Here is a 21,424-nt window from a genome sequence, read left to right on the forward strand (position 1 = left end):
TCCACGTCAGCTTCGCTTTGCCCCCCCACGCGTTCCACCGTTTCAGACAGGCAGTCGATAAGTCTCCAGAGGTTGTCTCGACTACGAAGATAATCAAACAACGATCCTTGCAACATTTCTTGCCCACCTATCTGAATGGGGGTGGGTTCGAGTAAGCCGACGCGATCGGGACCCAAAAACTCCTCGACGCGTTGACGCAGTTTGTGTTCTTCGGACCTGGACTTGGCTAGAGACCTCTTTTTACTCGTGATGCTCTTGGCAGCCGGACGGTCGCCGTCCACCAAGTAGTAGGCCGCCACGAGATCCGGCAGCAAAGCCGTTAAGCCTCGACGTAAGCTTAGTAAACGATCAAAGAGAAACCCCGTCAACACCTCGTCGTTGAACGTATCGACGTGCACTGCATAACGTTTGTCGGGAAGCTGCTCGACCGTTCCGATGTGATAACCGCCGTCAATGCATTTTGTCAGCACTTCTTCCAAAGTGTTCCCTTCGAAGCTCACAAATTGCGTGTCGCAATGAGAACGTATCCATTCCCGACCTGCCTTAGGAAAGCCATAAACTAGTTGCGTCAGGTCGAATATGACTGTCTTGGTCCTGGCAAGGTCACTTCGCTTCTTGACGTCTAAAAGATCGTGGGGTTCGGCGTTGATGTGACGATTTCCCCACGTTTGCTTCGGCGTATCGTTTGGCCACGCCAACTGCACAGTGCGAGTCAGTACGGCATGTTCGCAAAGGGTAGTTGCCACTTTCGATCCCAATCCCATTATTGTTTCTAGTCGGCAACTTTTTTTCCCTCTAAAAGGACCAAGTTAGTGTTAAACCTATGCAAAGACTGCTGGTCTTTTTTGGGAATTTACTTTATTTCTTTCATCAAGTCTTCAGACGAAAAGGAAAGAGAACAATCGGCCAATGTTGTTCGGCCAGAGTCATATACACATCTGTCTCGTCGTCGAGATCTGGATACTGACTGCACCTGATTATGGCCACATGCACAAAAATAAAAGGCGTGATCTCGCGTGGATTATTTCTACTCGAATATGACGCATTTCCCACGTTTGACATAAAGGCTTGCAGAAACGCACGTTGTGGTTTGTTGGTCATCACCAAGTCCACGTCGGGGTAATTATCCAAGTGGCGGTTTGCGCTTTCGACGACGTTCGAATACTTTTGCTGGTACACAAGCCACAGGGAAAAGGGTGCCGTTTCTCCTCGGTCGCATGTCGAAGTGTCCAAAGACGTTATCCTCATTTTCCCATTTCCCCCGCTCAAGATCGTTACCAGGTCAGTTTCCACGTCGATCTTTCGCTTTCCCGTGGAACAGATACCCATTGGCCGAAAGAAGTCGTACAAGTCTTGAGGACCCATGCACAATGACAGCAACGCTTCCACGCCGGCCGCAGCCTGACTTCCACCGCTCACTGTAATGGGGCGACTCCATCCATAGATGGTTTTTTGATGATCGGCCAGCTCAAACGCTTCGGCTTTTGAAGCCATCACCGTTCGCCTAAGCTGTTTCACTCTCGACACGTATGCCCCGATGTGCGACTTGAGATCGGCAAAGGTGAGGCCAGTCGTCAGCCCTCCATAAGGAGGCTCGTCGGTAGGGGCTACTTGGTAATCCTGAGTCAAGTTCCTCAAGAGCTCTTGTCGGTAAGCGTGATCGCCCGACTTCATCGTATATCCTTTCAAGAACACTTTGTCCTCTTTCACGCGTTCCACCGTGTGAAAAGGGTCGTCTTTAGAAATGCGTCGAAGCACGTCGATACCCATGTACTTGAAAACTAATCTTCCATCTCCGATTATCGTCGATTGACCGAGCGGTCCGAAGTTATTGAACCACACGTCTTGAATGACGGGGTTTTCTTCCTCGTCAGCGGGAATGAAGGGATCGACGTCGTAAGGACCGTGGTTCAAGGCAAATTCGCGCACATGATCATACTTGGAGTATTCTCTATCTTGCAGGTACGCGCCCAAAATACCCGAATATGGAGCCACGCCGAAATTACACATCGGCCTCTTCGGCGACGAAAATGCCTCGGTCTCATCTCTGTAGCATTCCCAGGCCCGTTTTCGAGACTGTACTACCAGACGATCATTGTCCAGGTCCATGTTTTATTTTATCTTCATCTCACATACAAAAAAAGTTAATACCAAACGATGCAACTAGAACTCTTTCAAATCCGCCGTATCCTTCAAAACCCTTGGCAAGAGTCCACCCACTTTGGCCCGTGTGGAACGAGCCACGAGAGTTGAGGAAGAAGGGCCAACAGCTCTCGGAACACCAGCACTTCTTTCAACAAACTGAGGATTGTTGTCATTTGGTCGTCGTCCACTATTTGAACACCTGGAATGAGGATGCTTTTACCCGAATACAACATGTGTGCCTCGTGACAGATTTGCTTATCGTCGACGGTCCAACAGTCTTTCATGATGCGAGAGGCTATGTCCCTGCTCCTTCTCTCCAGCTGTTCCCAGTTGACCTTATTTCCCGCAAGATCAAGGCAGGGCGATATGCAGTGCGCGTGGCGGCCAGGGATCTTGGGTGGAACCACGTCGGGCACCCCATCTATGTAATGTAACATGTCGAGGTACAATTGGTCATCTTTTCGATCGTCGCTCAGGCGGTCAAAGCGAACAGGGGTCTGCCAATTGCGAACGAGTAAGGTGTCGTCCATTTCCTCCAGCTTCTGAGAAATCATCTCGAACGTTACTTTCCAGCCAACATCGTGGTTCTTTCTTTGCAAACAGCTCACGAGTAAGTGCTGCAACGTTTGAACACCTAGTTCTCCTCCGTGTAGACGCCTGAAGGAAACGAGCAAACAGGCGGCTGCCAAAGAAAATGCGTCGATCGATTTCAGCTGGGTTTCGTAGAGACTCGTTGCCCGCTTCATTAGTTCCATGGTGTCGTAAAAGTGATAAAAGGAACAGAGACAATTACTCCATATATTACATGTGCAGATCTGTAGCATCCAACAGGGAAGTGTTTTCTGCCAGCTCATATTAGGTTGTGTTTGTGTTTTAAGTGTCAAAGAAAATGACCATGAGAATCGATACAAGGAAAGTCTCTTATCAAGCTCTAAATCGCTTATCTGGGCCAAGAACCACAGTGGGTCGCTGGACTTCGTACACGATCTGCACCGTCGCAGACATAACCTTCCTAGCACTGGCATTCGTCTCGTGCAAGGGCAAACCCAATCCGCCAAAGTTATGGCTAATCGTCAAGTCCATCGGCGCGACTGTCTTTCGCTTCCTCATGCTGTTTGAATACCTCGACCACCACATCACGTTCGTGGAACTTCGCAAACATCTTTCCATCGGAGATCACCGCTTCAAATCGCAGATGACCGATCCGTTCGTTCCACGATACGACTACGTGTCTTTGATCGCTGGCACGTTTGAGGCAGCGTGCGCTTTGGGAACGACCAACGCAATAGCCAACGCGACAAACGTTCACAAGTGTCATTTACTGATCTTGGCTGCTGTCGGGTCCTCCACCTTGACGTACCTCAAGTGGATCGTGTCCGTGTACAAGAGCTGTCTTCGGTGTCGACGCAGATTCCCGCGATAATCAATCCGTGCCTTTCGATCGTGTTTCCTTTTTCATTCCCTCGCCGCCTTCTTTCACATTTTTAACGCTGCTTGTTAACTCAATCGGTCGTTCGCGTTATCTGTGGTTATTGGCCGAGCAATTGATGCACATGGCAGATGGCAGCCATGGCAGCTGAACATGCAGGAGTGGATGCCTCGACGGGCAGGACAAAAAATTGTCAACGAGAAAACTTGCTGGGTGATGCCTGCGTCAGTGTTGCGATTATGTTGTGTATCTTTGGGATATGGTGTACATACTCGCCGTTGACTGTCCCGAATCGATACACGACCGTGACGCACATTCGCCATCTTGCGCAGAGCGGATCCGGTACGACACCAGTTCCCCTGCCTTTGTCCAATGTGACCCGTTTGGGACTGCAAGATAAAGATACTGTCTTGGTTCTCTTTCCTCGCGCTTGGCAAACCGCCGGCTGGTCTCGCGTCGTGTTTCGATTTCATCGCTACCCTTACGACAAAGTGACTGGTATTGACGTCCTCGCCAAAGCAACACCAGTTCGTGCTCTGGCCTGGATAGGGGATCGGTTGATCATCGACACTGCATTCAACGAGTCGTTTCGACGTTTCGAACATCTTGGGTTCCGGTGTAGAGGTTCCCGCACTACCTTAGGCATTGCCTTTCTAAGGCTGGACGATGGTCGATGGGATGAAGCCGTCATTGTCAGGGCTTCGGGTTTGGTGCGATCGTTTCCTTTGGTGAAAATAGAAGACGGTCTCTGGCTCGCAGGGATGCCATCTGGCGTGGATCAGTGGCAGGGACGCGTCGGACACATCGCTGACATCCCCGGCAACGTATCTCTGTTCGGGCCATCCACGCAGTCAAGCATCGAGTCGTACGTGTAAAGGTCGCACGACGATCGCCATTTAAAGAAACACAGGCTTCGAACCAAGGATCCATTAAAAAAAAAACCAATCGATAACATTGTCGATGAAAGTAAATGGATTCAGATACTCCGAGACCTAGAAGCATCGGGCATTTGGACCCGACGGTTGCTGGAAGGCTCAGACTTTGCCTACAAAATGATGGACAGTGGTGGAAGCTATTTGATTCCAAAGCAACGCGCAAGGAAATGGAGGATATGCTGTCTGGTCTCGGTATCTTTCTGAGTCCTCTTCGACATCGGGATTTCATCGAAAACAATACCATGCAAAAGATCGTTCAACATTTGTGGGCCACTGTAGGGCCTCGTATTACGACGATACCGTCCAATATAGAGATAGGGTTTAAGCTTCTCACAGAAGTCATTCAGGGCCGAGTTTCAACTCACCGGTCTTTGACTCTCTTGTTGGTCTTGACGCCATTGTGTGCCACATCACCTTCCAACCTCAAAGCCTTACTGGACGAACCGGCGGATATGGCCGTCATGTGCGGGTACGATGATGAAACGCGCATGACTTGGTTATGGTTAAAATCGTTGCTCTGCACTCTCTTGGCCTTTTTTTGGCAAAACGTATCGCCACCCTCTTCGGTTGAGAAAGTCGATCGCGACACCGAAGAAGTCAACCAGATGCTTAGACGCGCCTGCGAAATGACGAGCCGATGCAAATGGAAGACAGTGGAGATGAAGGAACAGGGTGACGAAGATTGGCTCAAGGCAAGCTACGAAGGTCGATACAGACCAAACAGAACGCGATGCTTGTGGAAGCAGAAGGATGGTGAGACACGAGAAACGTGCTTGGACGAGATGATAGCAGCACGAATCACCGACCTGTGTCCAGAGAACGGTTTCGTGGGCTTGTGGGTTGATGGTCATCCCAATCTGGTACTCAGTGCAAACGATTTGAGATCTTTGTTCATCTCTACGGATCCGTGGGAAAGCATTGACAGAGCTAGGATACCTTTTACGAAGGGGATCCTCGTCGCTTCAGATAAACAGTTGGAGTTCCATCACGATGCCCTGCCACCGGCCAGAGTACACCGTGCCACTGGGATTCCTTTCGAGCTATTCAAAGGGTTTCCTTGTGTTCCTAAAGAACGTTTATTTCTTCCTTGATTCAAATAAAATATTTTATTGACAATTCATAGCTCGCCTAATGATTTTCGTTCCATTTTTGAATGGCAGACTACTTCCTTGGAATTCGCATCCCCTCAGGCTGTCTCGTCGGTATCCTCGTCCGTCGAGTCATCTTCTGTGTGGCTGGACTCGACGCAATCATGTTCCAGCTCGCACTCTAAGCAGACGTAAAGGCGGCAATCGTCGCAAATGTAAAGACACCCTAGGCAGAGAGGATATTCGCAGTCGGTGCATATATCTGAAGCTCTGTTCTCGTTGAGAACCATGTCACAAATAAAACAATGGGTTTGGATTTTTCCTTTGTTCGAAGTAGGCGTCTTGTTTATTGCAGTCTCCATCCTTCCTTGACCTCTCTGACTGTCTGACGAGCTACGTAGTGTTGTTCAGAAAAGAGCAAATTTTAGCATTGAAATGAAAACCCGTGTGATTAGAATTTGATGATGAGCTCCACGTGGCCTTTCTCTTGCATGGCTTTTGCAAAAGTCTTCAGTTGGCACGAGATCGCGATGGACTTTTGTCGGGAACAAGCGCGTACGTACCAGGAGTTTTCAAAAACAATGATAAGGCAAAGTTTTGCTTTTGTGACGTTGCCGATCATTGGGTCAAACTTGCCGAGCAATGCTCCAGGGGAATATGGAACGGGATCCATGGGAAAGGTCCAGTTTCAGTCGGATGCGGTGGCTTGGATCGAACGATATGCGCAAGAGATGTTATTTTCTGGCTCCAGGGTACTCCAAACACTCGATCCATATTCCCTTCACGACGGTCGGCCAGTGAAGGGTGAGTTGGCCCTATACGTTCCGAAAAATAAATCCAGTGCTATTTCAATTAAAGATGTGGTGGTGAGACCTCCATCTCAAGAACCATCGTGTGGTATTGTCTTTGTTACCGTTCGAGGGCATCCAGTCGAGGTAGGAGATGGTTGGTGTATCTCGTTTCATTTGGCAATCAACGATTAAGACCTGGACTGTGCTACGCGCCTGCAATGCCTCCTCCAGGGGCTCTGTCCGAACGTCGCGGAACAATTGGCCCTCGCTCGTAAGCGCGTTCGATTGAACCCGGAAGAGGCCAAACGATTCCAGATGCCATTGGCATGTCCTTCGGCTACCAGGCATCCAAGGCCTATGTTGTTGTACAAGGCTATCTTTCTTGTTGCTGTGTGCGCCAGGAGATCTCACAAAAAGCGACAACGGGAAAGAATCGAATGTGGATCTCTCACTCTTATGCAACCGAACAAGTTTAGGAGAAAAGACCGAGAGAACGAAACTTTGGTCACGTCGACACTTCTCCCTGTTAGTTCTACAGATATGCGTCATGACGAGGCACAGCCGAGCAGGAGTCTCGAGGGGACGAGTAACTCGATTGTCGACGCCACCCAAACCTCGTCGGAGTATCTTGGTTTACAAGAGAACAGGATATCTCTGGGAAAAGAACCATCGAAAGGATCTCCATTGCCTCTTCCGAGGACGCCATCAAGTCAACCCGTTGAGATGGGTCATCGAGATAAAAGTCCACTGATGACTACAGCTCGGCATATACAACATGTCGCACAAGACGACGTGTTTGCTGATTGGTCACCTCCTCCACCAACACCTATGGGCATACCGCCTAAAGGCGTCCAAGATATTTTTGTTCCTGCTACTCCCGTTTCCATGTGGTGTAAAGCTGAGTCACCGGACGGACTGCAACCGGTCACGGCCTCCCTCGAGACAACACCGTCTCGGTCGGATTCTCTTTTGCAATCTTTTTCGAAATCACTCCCGACAGTCACCTCTGTGGAGAGGGTATCGAATGCTAGTCGTACTCCAGAACAGTCACCGTGTCGGCCATCACCGCTTGTGACACCCGTTCTGTTGGACATTGCTCCTTCACTTCCTTTCGTCTCCGCCGTCGAGACCCTTATCCGTTTCGAGACAAATGAGAACAAGCACGCGGATAAGAACGAACAAGAACAAAAACAACAAAAAGACGATAAAAACGAAGGACAACGGGAACGTGAAGAAGAAGAAGAAGAAGAAGACGATGATGAAGATTTACAAGATGGTGACGAACAAGAGTCATTATTCTTACTTGACGATGGCATTCACACGCCTTTGCCTATCAACGAAACCACAACTTGTCCTCCAGAATTTGCTCCAGCCGATAGTGCTTCCCCGTTTCTGCAATGTACCACAGTCTCACAGGAAACCTTGCCGCTTCCCTCGAGTTCACATCAATGGAAAAATAGATGGTACGAATACCAACATAATTGTGTCCTAGATGGCGTGCTCGCGTATAAGAAACGTCAACCATTCATTGACCATATCAATCCGGTCAAAATGGCATACGCATTTCCCGGGGTAAATGAAGATAAAATGTGTAACAGTTATCCATGCGTCGTAACTTTGATAAAACTTGAAGATAAAGGGCAAGAAACCTTCGAGGTATTTGGGGCCTCTAATATTAGACAGGCAATCAACCTCGTGATGCGTCTTCATACCTCGACCAACAAAAAATCTTCAGATGTCTACGTGGCCATGACAGGCTCCATGAATAGCACAAACGTTCCCCTGGACATTCCCTTGGATGATGAGATAGAGACAGAGAGGGTAATTGTAAAGAGGCGTCCCGTCTGCATCATACCGTCTATGATTAAAGAAGGAAAAACAATTCACGCCTGGAGACCAGGTGGTCAGCCTTATGTCGTTTCTCGAGAAGAACAAAAGATCAGAAAGGAATCCATGACCGGATTGGGAATCCCTCGCAGACGAAGCGGGTACGTTGTATCCGTTTTTCGTTCAGACGACGCTGATCACTATCAGAGACTTTTGGCTCAACCAAAGACGCTCGACATTCCTTCCGTTGTCAGCTGCATTGTCAAACGTAACATCAACCATTTGAAATCAATGGCATATAACCAGCATAGAAGAGAGTTAGATTACTTTCCCACCGAGATCACTAGCACTGGCGACTGGTTAGCAAATCATCATCTCGAAATTGGTGCTGCCGCCGCAGATTTCCTCGAGAATGGTGGACGGTCGCTGAACCACAAGTTCCCATTACAGTGTAAATTACAATCCAAGCGGATAGTGGCCATAGATAAATCGAAGGACTCTCAAATGACACTTCAATCTTTCTTGAGTTATTACCTAGAACTGATAGAGCTGTTCTCACGTTCGGGTACGATTCTCGGTGATGCCATATTTTATCAGCATGTACACGGGAGAGAAACGGCTAATTTCATTCTTGATGTAGTATTTGGACGCGCAGATAGTCTAGCTCGTCTGTTCAAAGAAACGGACAATGCCACAGAATGTTTGTGGACTTTGCGAAAAACAATGTGAAACATGTAAAATAAATGAAGAGAGAGAAAGAAAGTCTGATAAAACCCCGAAGAGCAATAAATGTTTAAGATTTAATCCAGTTCTGTTAATCTATTTATAAATATAATATATTATTATATACATACTGAGAAATACTCACCAAAAAGCTATGTCGTAAATTTTCGTACGCAAATTAGTTCTAGCCAATCAGAGGAGCGAACGATGCTTTTCACACGTGAAAAAAATGATACGTCCAATCAGAATTGCGAACGATGTTTTTTCACGTGTGAGAAAAATGATACGTCCAATCAGAGGCCACAGAGGTGTGTGAGTTTCGCGCCAAAATTCCCGCCTCTTATTGCAGTTTGCAGCGCCGCCGCTTCGCACACATTCAACGAGAAAAATTTTACTCAAAGAGTTTTTCTCGCTAAAAAAGTGAAAAACATTTCGGAAATGGAGTGGAATAGTTTCGTTTGTTTCACTGTCGATAAAGAGAACGGTAGAGAGCCGGCGAAACAACAGCGGAAAGGGAAAAACAGAACGAGACGTAAGCTTTTGTTGTGCTTTTTGTCGGAGCTACTTTGCCTTTCACTTAAGCTTAAGCTTATATTGAAACCGGCCATTTTACTTAAATTCACTCATCTTCAATTGTGCATTGACAACAAACAGTTAAGATTACTTATAGTTCTTGGATTACCTCATATCCTTACCGTCATTTATGTTTTTAACAAACGTTTGTACTAAAAAGCTGATACTTCGTTTTCTTTGTCATTTTGCGGCAAGTGTGTAGCGGCAAATAAGCATTTTTGAAAGATTTAAAATAAAAAGGCCGCCAAAATGATGAATGTCTCAGTATGTATATAATAAACACAATACCACATGGAAAGTGCTTTGTATGGTATTTACGCACTCGTTGTTCTTGTATCAGAAATCTTACTCGTTCGCTGCGCTCACTCGTTCGATTTCTGATACGTCAACAACTCGTGCGTAAATACCGTACGCCCGCACTTTCCATGAAGTATTCTCTATATATATATATATATATATATTATATATATAATATTCATATAAATGAGTGTATAATAAAAAATACATGTTTCAGAAAAAGATTGAAAATTTTAAAGTACCCTTTGTCACCCCGTTTGTTTCGCTTAGAAAAGATCTCATGATACCGTACGCACGAAGTGTTTAGTTTGTTATTTTTATTTATTGTTTAAACAGTTTTACGACCATCTTATCTCCAGGAAAGATGCGTTGAGAACCTGCTGGTTCAAGTGACTGCAGGACTTCTCCGAATGGATTCGGTTCGTACATGGCAGTATCGTTCTCGCACAGCATTGCTAACAATTCTGAAGTGAATTGTACTCCTGCGGTTGTTTTAAACACGTTGGACTCCCGACATTTTTTCATCATAGTTTCCTCCCCAGCAGCCTCGGTCTTGATCGAGGCTGCTAGGGTCTTTATCTCTTGGCCGATCCCGTCTTGATTAAAATACTGATTTATGAAAGACAGCAGACGGGTGATGCGGGTCACCTTGGAAGACTCTATCTGTGCGATTGTTCCTTCCCCTCCGTCCCTAGTCACATCGAAATCCATCTGATCGGTGGTCAGGAAACGTCTGTATCTATCCATGCAGCTAAACATCCGTCCTCTATGGTCCACGGTCTGAGGCTGAATACCATAAGTTGCAAACATCGGTGGGCACATTTGGTTACGACCACCATATCCGCTAAACGAATCTCTGAAGGTCGATTGTTGTGCTTGTACGTCCGCGTCCGTTGGAAATCGCAGATACAAGAGATCCCCGATACTGACTGGATCGCTTCCAGTGTGAAGCACTGTCTCGCGCGTTGCTGGTACGATAGTGACATCCATCAACTGATTGGTCTGATCTAGAAAGCTTTTGCGTTGATTCACTGCCCACCTCACGTCATTCATCCATGCTGCATGATACACAGGGTCCTTTGGCATCCCTGCTGCATCTGGATAAGCGATCCAAGGAATGTCATCGCTCGGTATGTCGAGCTTCAAGGCAACGACTTGACCCTCTAGGACTTCCCGGCCTCTAAGCGACATCGGTGCATAACCCTCTTGTCCTTTGTTCTGGTACACATTTTCCTGAAGTTGGTAGTAACCGGGATGAAGATGTACGTTGAAAGACGTAGTTGATATGGCCATTGTCTACGAAGAACTAGCTGACTTACCAAAAACGTATGCTCTATGCGGTCAGTAGAATATACCCAGATCCTTTAGGGTGACGTTAGTGTCCTCTTCTAGCGATGTGCCGTGCAGCGACATACCACTCGCCCGAACGGGAGCGTGTGCATTTTGCGCTGCTTGTGTCTGGGGGGGAACTTGAACTTGAGCCTGATTGAGTGTTGCAGGTGGTGTGGGAGTGGGCGTGGGAGACGAATGAGGTTGCGCTGGTAATTCGTTGCCCCGCTGTATCGGACGTTGCTCCAGAAATCTTCGAAATTCGTCCATCAATCAATCTTTATTTATTTAAACACGGTAAAATCCATCAGGAATTTAAAAATTAAAGATAACCTAACTATCCTAAACAAAATTCAAAACCTAACTACAACTAATCTAACTAAAACCTGTTTTTCATGAATGCCGTGTATAACATTAAAAATGAACATTAACTAATCTTTTAAATTGACTAAGAGATTCGGCTTCTCTCACATGACAGGGTAGACTGTTCCAGAGAACTGCTCCGCTATAAGTAAAGCTGTTTTTCATGAAATTAGTTCGCGGAAATGGGACAAATAGTTTGTTAACAGAGTCCCTCAGGGAGTAACGCGTTTCATTTCGTTTAACAAACTTAGATGATAAATATTCAGGAACAAGGCCATTTAAAGACTTGTATACCATTATGGATTTCTGTATTTGAAATTGAGTGTTCAAGTCTTTCCAATCGAGTTGTCTAATCAAACGGTTAGCATCAGCATCATAGCTAGAGAAGGTTAAAACGCGAGCGGCACGGTTCTGAAGCTTCTGTAGCCTGTCAAATAATGTTTTACCACAATTACCCCAGACAAGATTGCAATAATCGAATTGAGATTGAATTAATGAGTTGTATATATAGTGAAGGGTAGGTGGAGGGACAAAAGGTCTAATTCTTTTTATTGCTCCAATTCCGGAAGCGACCTTTTTAGATAATTTATCAATGTGTGTTTGCCACCGTAGGTTTTCATCAATAAATATTCCAAGCGATTTGACAGAGGAAACGTGTTCTATCGGAACATTATTAATCGAGAGCTCAAGTGGGTTCGACAAAGTACTCAATTTTTGTCTGGAGCCAATTAACATGAATTCAGTTTTAGAAGTGTTCAAAGTAAGTTTATTAGAAATAAGCCATTTGTTTAGGTTATCTAAATCGTGACTCAGAGTTAACTGTATTGAATTCACATCAACGCCAGCATAAGTAATGTGGGTGTCATCGGCATACATTCTAGGCTGGCACGAAGTAAGGCAGTTTGGCAAGTCATTAATATAAATAAGAAATAAAAGGGGGCCAAGGATTGTTCCTTGCGGTACCCCACATTTAAGAGAGCAGATTCTAGAAAGAGAACCGTTAACAAGACATCGTTGTGTACGATTAGTTAAATACGACCTAAACCAATCAAGAGCTGTACCTTGTATTCCGTAAAGGTTCATTTTAGCTAGAAGGATATCGTGGTCAACGGTGTCGAAAGCCTTTTTTAAATCGAGGAAAACCACAGCATTAACATTGCCACGATCAATATTAAAGGCCCAATTATCCGTAGCTTCCAGAAGGGCAGTTGCAGTTGAGTGTAACGAGCGAAAACCCGATTGATAATTAGAAATGATATCTTCATTGGTCAAAAAGTTATACAACTGATCATAAACAATCCTTTCAAACACTTTAGCTATAACGGAAATGACTGAAATAGGTCGATAATTATTCAGATCAGATGGCTCACCTTCCTTGAACAGCGGAGTAACTCTAGCACATTTCCAATCATCAGGAAATATACCAGAGACTAAAGATTTATTAAAGAGATCACATAGTGAAACTGAAATAAGATCAGCACATTCACGTACAATTTTAGCAGAAATATTATCAAGACCAGTTGCTTTAGATCTACATAATTTGTTTAGATGTGAGAAAACAATGCTGCAGTTAGTCGAGGAGAAGCTGAAATTGTTGTTATTTACCTTTATATTATTGATATAACTTGAATTATTTTCAGCAGTTAGAGGTATTTCATTAGCAAGTCTGGGCCCAATTGTTGAAAAATGGTCATTAAAAGCATCAGAAAGCTCACTAGAATTAGAGATAATGGTATCATTCAATTTCAGTTCCTTCACCGTTGTATTATTCACACGACGGGATGTAAGCTCATTAAAGGTTTGCCACGTTTTTCGAGGATTACCCTTAGATTGAATAAATGCATTAGAATAATAAGATGCTTTAGAAATTTTGATGTCATTGTTTATTATATTTCGCAACTTTTTGTACCTTTTCCAATCGTGTGGATCATTCGATGTAATTGCTTTTCTTTTGGCAGCATCACGATCACGCATGCCTTTCTTTAATTCTGAATTGATCCAGGGTGCTTTATTTGTTCTAGTACGTCTAGTTTGGAGTGGCGCATGAATATTAACAATATCCAAAAACTTCGTTTTCCAGTTAGTCCACAAAACATTTGGATCTTCAGAAACATTACAGGACCAGTCTTGCTGGGCGATATCGTTCCGAAAACTCTCTCTATTAAAATTTTGGAAATTTCTATAAGAAATGGTTGAGTGCCCTTTTGAAGGAAAAGTGAGAGATAATTTCCTATAAACGTAAATAAGGCTATGATCGCTGATACCAATATGAGAGACTCCGGAACAGACTACCCTGTCAGTATAGTTTGTATAAATTAAATCAATTAATGTTGAAGAGGATTCCGTTATGCGAGTAGGTTCAGTTATAAGCTGTTGAAGCCCAAATAAATCAGAAATTTCACATAAGCGTCGAGTATTTAAATCATATTGTGCAGAGGCCAGGTTACAGTTGAAATCACCTAGCAGATAATATTCTAGGCCGAGGGAATCTAATTTCTCAAGAAATGATTCGTAAGGTAAAAATAAATCAATTGAGGAGCAAGGAGGTCTGTACCAAGTGGCTATCAGAAATTGCCTGGAGTTTGGTTTCCGAATCTCTATACATAAATTTTCAAGACTGGGTGCATTCAAATCAGAGCGAACTCCAAAATTAATCGAGGTTTTTATATAAAAACCTACTCCTCCTCCTTGTCTGTTTCTATCACGACGAATAAATTCATAGCCTGGTATTTGGACCTCACAACTATTGATAGAGTCATCAAGTTTAGTTTCATTAATTGAGAGAATATCAATGGAGCGATCGGCAAGGAGAATTCTTAGTTCATCAATATGCTTTGTAAGACTATTAATGTTTAAACCTGCAATTTTAAAACCACGACCAGAAGGAAGAAAATCAGAGAGAATTGTACTTTCAAATGAATCAACGTTTTGATTAGGAATACCTGATGATACGTCACTCGGTTGAGAAGCTAGCGTGGGCGTCTCCTGTTGCGAGCTGGAGAGGGAAGGTTTCCCAGTTCCATCAGAAGCTTTACCAGTTGTTGGATAGCTGAGGACTGAAAACCCTTAAGAGACTGATTATACTTGCCAGAACCAGATCTTAAAAACTTAATAAATTGCACGGCCAGCAATGACGAACCTTTGGCATTCAGATGAAGTCTACTACCATTTAATGCTGAGGCGTCAATAACCGAATTATCAATATAAGTAAAGTTATTATCTACTGCTGTGAGCTTGACCCTCTCATTAACTTCAATGCGTTTAGCATCGACGTTGATATCTTCTCTGTAGACTATACCCGAGAGACCAATGCTTGAGTTAGGAAACTTGCTCTTCACCTTCAATACAAGGCTCTTGATATCGGCGACACATGAATCGGCAGACTCCGACGGAAGATTGTTGGTGCCAGTATGGATGATGACGTGAGAAGGATCCGCGGATGCAACAGCGATGTTGTCAACAGCTTCAGCTATTTCAGCAGTGATTTTCCCGGGATATGAGAATTTATGTACATGTCTTTGCGAAAGCTTTTTTGGATCAATGTGTTTTATCATTGAGTCACCAATAAGCACTATGGGTCTTGTCTTTCCGACTTCACCGCTTTTGGAGTTATTTGCACTAACTCGAGAGGTATTTGCGTGCGCTCCAGACTGATGCAGTGGCATCTCAGAGGATACTTGACTCGAAGGAGAAGAGACAAGTAAGGCCTGATAGCGGTTATGACTAGTTGGAATTGAATCAAATGCCCGGCTCGCTTCAGATGAATCAACATGTGAATGTTGCTGTTGCTGTTGTTGGCGACTTTCTTCGTTATTTGCAGTATAGTTGTCCTCATTTCTCACTTGGAATTGTACCTCACTTCTAAGGGGCTCAAATCTGTTCTGAGTTACTATATTGCAGGCCGCCAACGGCCGTTGGATATGTTTATCATTCACACTTTTCCCAAGTGTGCCCACTTGGGACCAACAATCACATATCTTTTGTTGGCGGCATTCGCCCTCGCTTCTTTCTTGCATAATGATCTTCATTGCCAGCTTAAGAGAATCATTTCCATCAGAACGCGTTGCTCCTTATCCTCTTCTCGAGAAGGCGGCTGCAACTGTTTCCAGTGCTGTATTTCATCATGAATAGTATCCTTGATGACTTTGCGTATCTTGGATTCAATCGCGTTCTCCTCTCGCTGTTTAAGACCCATTGTATAGGCAGGCAGATGCTGACTCGAATCGCGATCCCGCTTGCGGCCTGGCACCAATCTTTGCGATAGGGCTTGGTGAATCATCTGCAACGAGGGAGATTGTCTCTTTCTTGAAACTTGAGCTTGCGGAGTTTGCTGCAAAGTAGATAGTCGTGGCGATTGATGTTCTGGAACGGGGCTAATATTGCCGCGCTCCTCATTCAAGGCTCTCGCTCGTAATGCCGTGGCTCTCACAGAGACCAGACTTGTTCCAATGCTAGGTCCGATCTCCTCGTCTCCAGTTTCGTTTGACTTTGAAGAAGCCGATGAACGTGTCGTCTCTCCCAGTGCAACTTCCACGGCATCGCGGAACGACTTGGCGAGCACATTTGGAAAACTTTCTATGTTATACTTTACCAGAGTGTGCACGGCATCTGCGTGCGGAACATTCGGTTGGTCAGGGTTATCGATGTCGCGAATAACTCCCTCTCTTAGCATGTGTTCTATATCTTTACGGACCTTGCGCTCACCCGAGGCCTCCGATGCCTTGAGTTCTGCCAGTGACTTCAGTGCTGCCTCTTCGAGAAGTCCCCGGGTCATGTTCAGTGCGTCGGCCTGATCCTCTAACGTCTTTCGAATCTGTGTCACTTGCTGGGCTATATCCTCGATTTCCGACATTTTGCCGATGGCGTCATTTCCTTCAGGGGCAATGGAAGACTCTTCCGTTTTTGGTACCTGCTCTGCACCGACTACCTCTGGTGCACAATTTCCCGTTTCCGATACTCTGGCCGGTGCATCAGAAGCCATCGTGGTTGTTGATGAGTTCATGGATGAACCCAGAAATCCACTAGCTCGATGACAGTGGCGTTTAATAGGTTTGGTGCCACTTTGAGTAAAAAACCTAAAGCGAGTCAACACGTCACGCAGCGACTCCCTATGACAAAACACACCCACGGTGTCATCACGCGCCCCAAGTTGAGTGATGGAAATCTCGTCCGGCACACAATTAACAGTCCCCAGACTAGATTGACATGCAACGGTGAGGAGGACCGGTGCTACCGCTTTGAACGACGCCTCGTTGATGGTGGCAACACAAGCGCACGCAAAAGTAGTTCTACCTACCCAGTGAATATGCCATCCGAATAACACGCGCCCCACGGGATCGCTACAGTGGAAGTATCGAACGGGGATACCTTTCACGTCCATTTTGCGAATGTCGCCTACAGTCAAGTGATACTTTTTATCGCTGCCAAGCTTAGGCGGAGCTCCGATATCGTTGGCAAAGATACAGACCCAAAAAATCTCGTCATGGGTCTTGGCTAGAGTCTCCTTCAGTACCGCCTCTGGGTCGAACTGGCTACGGCAAGTCTTGCAGAGCATCGCGTCTGATCGGCACGTGCGTAGTGTCAACTAAACGAAGATAATAACCCACCAGGGCCATACCCACTTCTTCGGCATCTAGAGGTTCCTTTACTCTTGGAGTTAACTTCAAAGAGACGCGTTGCTCCTTCAAATCTACGATGAGATCCGAAAACTCGCACGTTTCCAAGAGAGCGCACAACTCCGGCCAACCAAGATGAACGACGCCCTCGAATGTCACTTCTACCTCGGCCTTATCACTTTCAGTCCGCACGTAATCGAACGACTGCGCTCCGTGGGGCCTGCCGCACATGATGTACTCCATTCTTTCTAGCGTTTCGATGTCCAATCTTGTTGGAAATTCCTCTGATACCGCCTTGCGCGTCTTTCCGTCCTTGCACATGCTATCGAGGTCGGCAATCTTTCGGATGGCATATTTGTCACACAATGGACACGCTTGCCGGCTCTTTAGCCATCGCGCTCGAAAATCGAGACAAAATCCCGTATCTGGAAATTGTTGACGAGCCCAAGCAACAAAGGTGAGGTCGAACTTCTCGGGCGGCCACAATATTCGATTCGTTTGGTCATCACGGTATCTCCGACGCTTGACAACGCGACGATCAAGTTCCTGCGCGTTCTCGAGGTCGTCGTTGTCGTCGTGTTCGTCGCTTGGTCGTTTTCGCTTTTTCCCCATCGTTATCACTTTGCTTTTTTAAGGTTTGTTTAATGGCCGGCAACAGTGCCGTCAATAAAGCATCGGGTGTGCGTTGCAAAACTGTAACAAACCCTGGCCGACTTGAAAACGTGCATGCCATCCATATTGCCACCCAGCGCAATCTCTCGTCCGGTCTTTCGTACACTTTTTCATTGCCATAGCAGACGGGCACGTTGTGCCATTGAAATTCCCACTTCCCCGCATGGCTTTGCACTTTGACGTCCCTTCGTTTCATGGGGCGCTCTATGTCCACGATCCCGGCTGCGCGTCTACACTGTGCCACCAAGGCACTTTGCTCCGAGGTGGTGCAACGTACTTCGACCGACAATAGTCGATCCAACACGCTGGACGAGCCACCGCCGGTCAGGCGATGAAGCAAGGCGAGTCCCCTGTTGACGACCGGATGAATCCCCGGTTGCCACGCTTCTTGTACCAAACGATCATCAGGGGCCGTCTCGACAAAAAGACGCCTGAACCAACGCCGTACATCCGGGGTGGGGTCCGTGAGGTACAGTCCAATGATGTCTCCCGAGAGAGCAACCCCGCGTCCAAAACACATGGCCATGTGTTTCAAGGCCGAGTCTATCTCGTAACCGAAGGCATTCGGTGGTCGCGGGATCAACGCATCGCCAAGTGTCACCATCGAGAGTACTTCTTGGCGAGGAAAACGCAAGAGTCCTACCCACTCTTCGCGAATCAACAAAATGTCTGGTGTTTGTAAAACAAGGGACATGGCGGTATAGCGGCAACCACGAGCAAACCCCACGAGCAAGTGCACCCATCTTTCTTTGCAGAGCGTGTACTTGTTCCAAAATGCGGCGCTGGACCTACGCACCTGTCCGAGACGAATATCGTATGGTCGACCCTCCCCATCGATGACACTAACAATCATCCCCTTGCTTTCTTCCACCAGGACCGATGACATCGTTTGCAGACTTTGCAGAAAGAATCGTCGCGCTTCAAGTCGACTATTACGAGCAAGCCGAAGGTGAATACAATCAAGACCCATTTTCCGTTCGGTACAAAAGTCGAATGAGCACCGAACGAGTGTTTGGTCTGTGCGAAGGTGAGGACCAGCCCGAGGCGTGGAAGAGTCTCCACGCGTCTCATAGGCTAAAAGCGCTCGCCGTTCAATTCGAAGATTCACTCGCTTCGGAGGAATACAGACAACGTGCACTGTTCCGAAAGCACTGCGAGACCTTGGCTCAAAAGGAGCAGGAACTTGCAGATATCCAGTACGCGGAGGAGTCCGGGGACCCTCTATCATCTATTTTATCCAGCGACCCTCTTATCAAGAACGCTCTGCTCGAGTATCGCCGATACGGCCTGGGTGATTTGCGTTACATAAGCAACGCACATGTCCTGGCCGTTGTCTGCCCAGTCTCAAAGAAATGGTTCTTTCCCCAGAAACTGCCCATCCTCGCCGTCCGGCTCCATCCGTCCTTATTCTCTTCTGGAGACACCATGGGGTCAATCGAACAGGACGAAGGTACCGTGTCTCGTTGCCACGTACCCGACGCCCTACGAATTCCCAAGGACAGGCAACCGCTTTGGTTTTCCAATCTGTTGGCATTTCACCCGGAAGAACTGCTTCAAAGCACGCCATGGACAGTTCCCGATCAAGACGACTCGACGCGTTCTCCTTTCGATCCGGTCCAAGAACTCATACGGGCCATGGTCGTCACGAGACAGGTATCTACGTTTCTGGGACGAGAGGACAGTTTTCTTACTGATTCGTATGCACAAGTGGACAGATTGCACGCAGCATTCTATCAACTCGTGAAGACGCAGTTTGTGGACCCCGCCTTGGAAAATGCCCGTCAGCGATTTCATGCTGGAGATTGGTCCAACTTCTGTATGACGGCCTTACAACATTTGCCGGTTGTTCGACCCTGCAAACAAGACGAGGAAGAGGAGGGAGTGGAGTGCGTACTTACTGGAAAAAGAAAAGACCTTCTCCGGGTCACTGTTGTGAGATGTCCCGTCTTGGAGTGGGATTGCACCGTTAAGTCATTTAGAGATCACATCAACTGGTTCACGTCTCGGTACACTCGAGGACAACAACGCTGGTGGCAGGTGGCTACACAGCGCCTTCCATTCCGCAATAATCCTCGAAACGGCACGCGCCGCAGACGATTATCTTCTCTTTCTTCCACATCGTCGGTTTCTGGGGCACCTGAAATCAATAGCCGGCATCGCGGACGCAGGACGGTTATTCAGGTCTCCAATAACTGCCAAGATGCCGACGACGACGTTTTCGACGGCTTCCTGGTGGGGCCATGGACAAACAGTTTGATCTTACATCGTTCCGTGGTCGACCTCCTGTGGCAAGCGTGGCGGTTGGCCCATCTTAACTGGTGGATCGATGTCGTTTTCCTCCAATGGAGAAAAGATAAATCAACATCCCATTCCACAAACCAAGAGGCTATTTTCATCATCACAAACGCCATATTTGCAGCACTAAGCCAATGTCAGACTTCAACCGGATCGTGGTAGTGGTCGATCGCAACCCCTTTGGATCCACCAAGGGACAATGGGCACGCATCTTGGGCGTCCTGAAAAACGACGAGATTTCTCTGAGATGGGATGACTCTTTCAGACAGGCGTCTCGTAATTTCTGGAAGTGGAACATTGCTGTGTGCCTGTTTGACCAAGCCAAGAAAGATGCCGTTCCGGTGGCGTTATGCGAAAATGATCATCTCGCTCAAAACGTGTCTAGCTTTGTTAGCATTTCTGCAGCACACCTTCGAGAGGGAGGTTTTTTGCGGTTAGCGCCTTTACCGGACGTGAGACGCATCGACTACCTCGACGAGCAAGACGACGCTATTAGAGAAGCACTCGGTGACGCATCCACCGCTTTACCACTTGTGCGACTGGGGGAACTCATGGCCGCAGCTCGCAGTGAGTGCTTACGAAGGACTGTGCAGGGAAGCAACGTTAGTTTGGCTGTGGTGCGCCGAATCGTGTCTCGTCTTCTAAGAACAGACGAGGACTCCATCACGAGATCAGACGTTACTGAGAAGAGGAAAAGAAAAAAGAAAAAGAAGAACAGCGCCGAACAACAAGAGGAACAAAGGGCAAGGGTTTCTGAATTTTTCAGATTGAAGAATGCAAAGACTTACTTTTTCGAGCAAGCCAAAACGAAGGCTGTCGTCGCTCCATTTGCCAGTCGTACCTTTGTGTCCAATTTGGAACGATTTTATGCCAGTCGGGGAAACCACCCAGGTTACCTTAAGACGGTGGCTCGGTACGTAGATGGGCTACCTCCGTGGGACCGGGCTTTTGTTGAAGAATGGACAGTTTTGGGGATCGAGGCACCTGCACCAACCATGGACGAGCGGATGGTTTTGTTGCAGTACCCGAACGACAATGGGATGGGTTATTCTTTCGCGGCTTGCGATTCGGCCGGATTGGAAAAGTTGATATCCGGAAGCAAGTCACCCGCATTCAGTGAAGTCTATCGTGACGATCTGGTCCTCACTGCGATTCCCGTCGACTGGGATATGCCTGTCGACAAAGTCATTGGCTCTACGTGGAACCCGATGACCTGGCTCGAGCGCATCGAACGTGCAGCAGATGCTGCTTTGCGTCACTTGATACCGAGTCTCGATTTTGGCTCTCACAAACGACGAGTCGCGCAGACCCGCATGTGGATATCAGAAGAGATGATGGCTAA

The 21,424-nt window shown here is 46.7% G+C and overlaps 2 protein-coding genes across 2 annotated transcripts in view; both read right to left on the minus strand.

Moving 5' to 3' along the window:
- The window catches only part of LOC140944712 (lactadherin-like), a 228,011-nt gene that overhangs the window by 100,618 nt on the left and 105,969 nt on the right, over positions 1-21,424 (minus strand). The gene's annotated exons all lie outside the window — the stretch shown is intronic.
- On the minus strand, positions 11,518-15,528 carry LOC140944718 (uncharacterized). The gene is made up of 3 exons (XM_073393837.1): positions 14,640-15,528; positions 14,041-14,565; positions 11,518-13,959 (listed from the first exon to the last, which is right to left on the minus strand). The coding sequence occupies exons 1-3, from the start codon at positions 15,526-15,528 to the stop codon at positions 11,552-11,554; spliced, it is 3,822 nt and encodes a 1,273-aa protein (XP_073249938.1). The 3' UTR covers positions 11,518-11,551.

Source organism: Porites lutea, chromosome 7 (assembly GCF_958299795.1).
Source record: "Porites lutea chromosome 7, jaPorLute2.1, whole genome shotgun sequence".
In the NCBI taxonomy this organism is placed as follows: Eukaryota; Metazoa; Cnidaria; class Anthozoa; order Scleractinia; family Poritidae; genus Porites; species Porites lutea.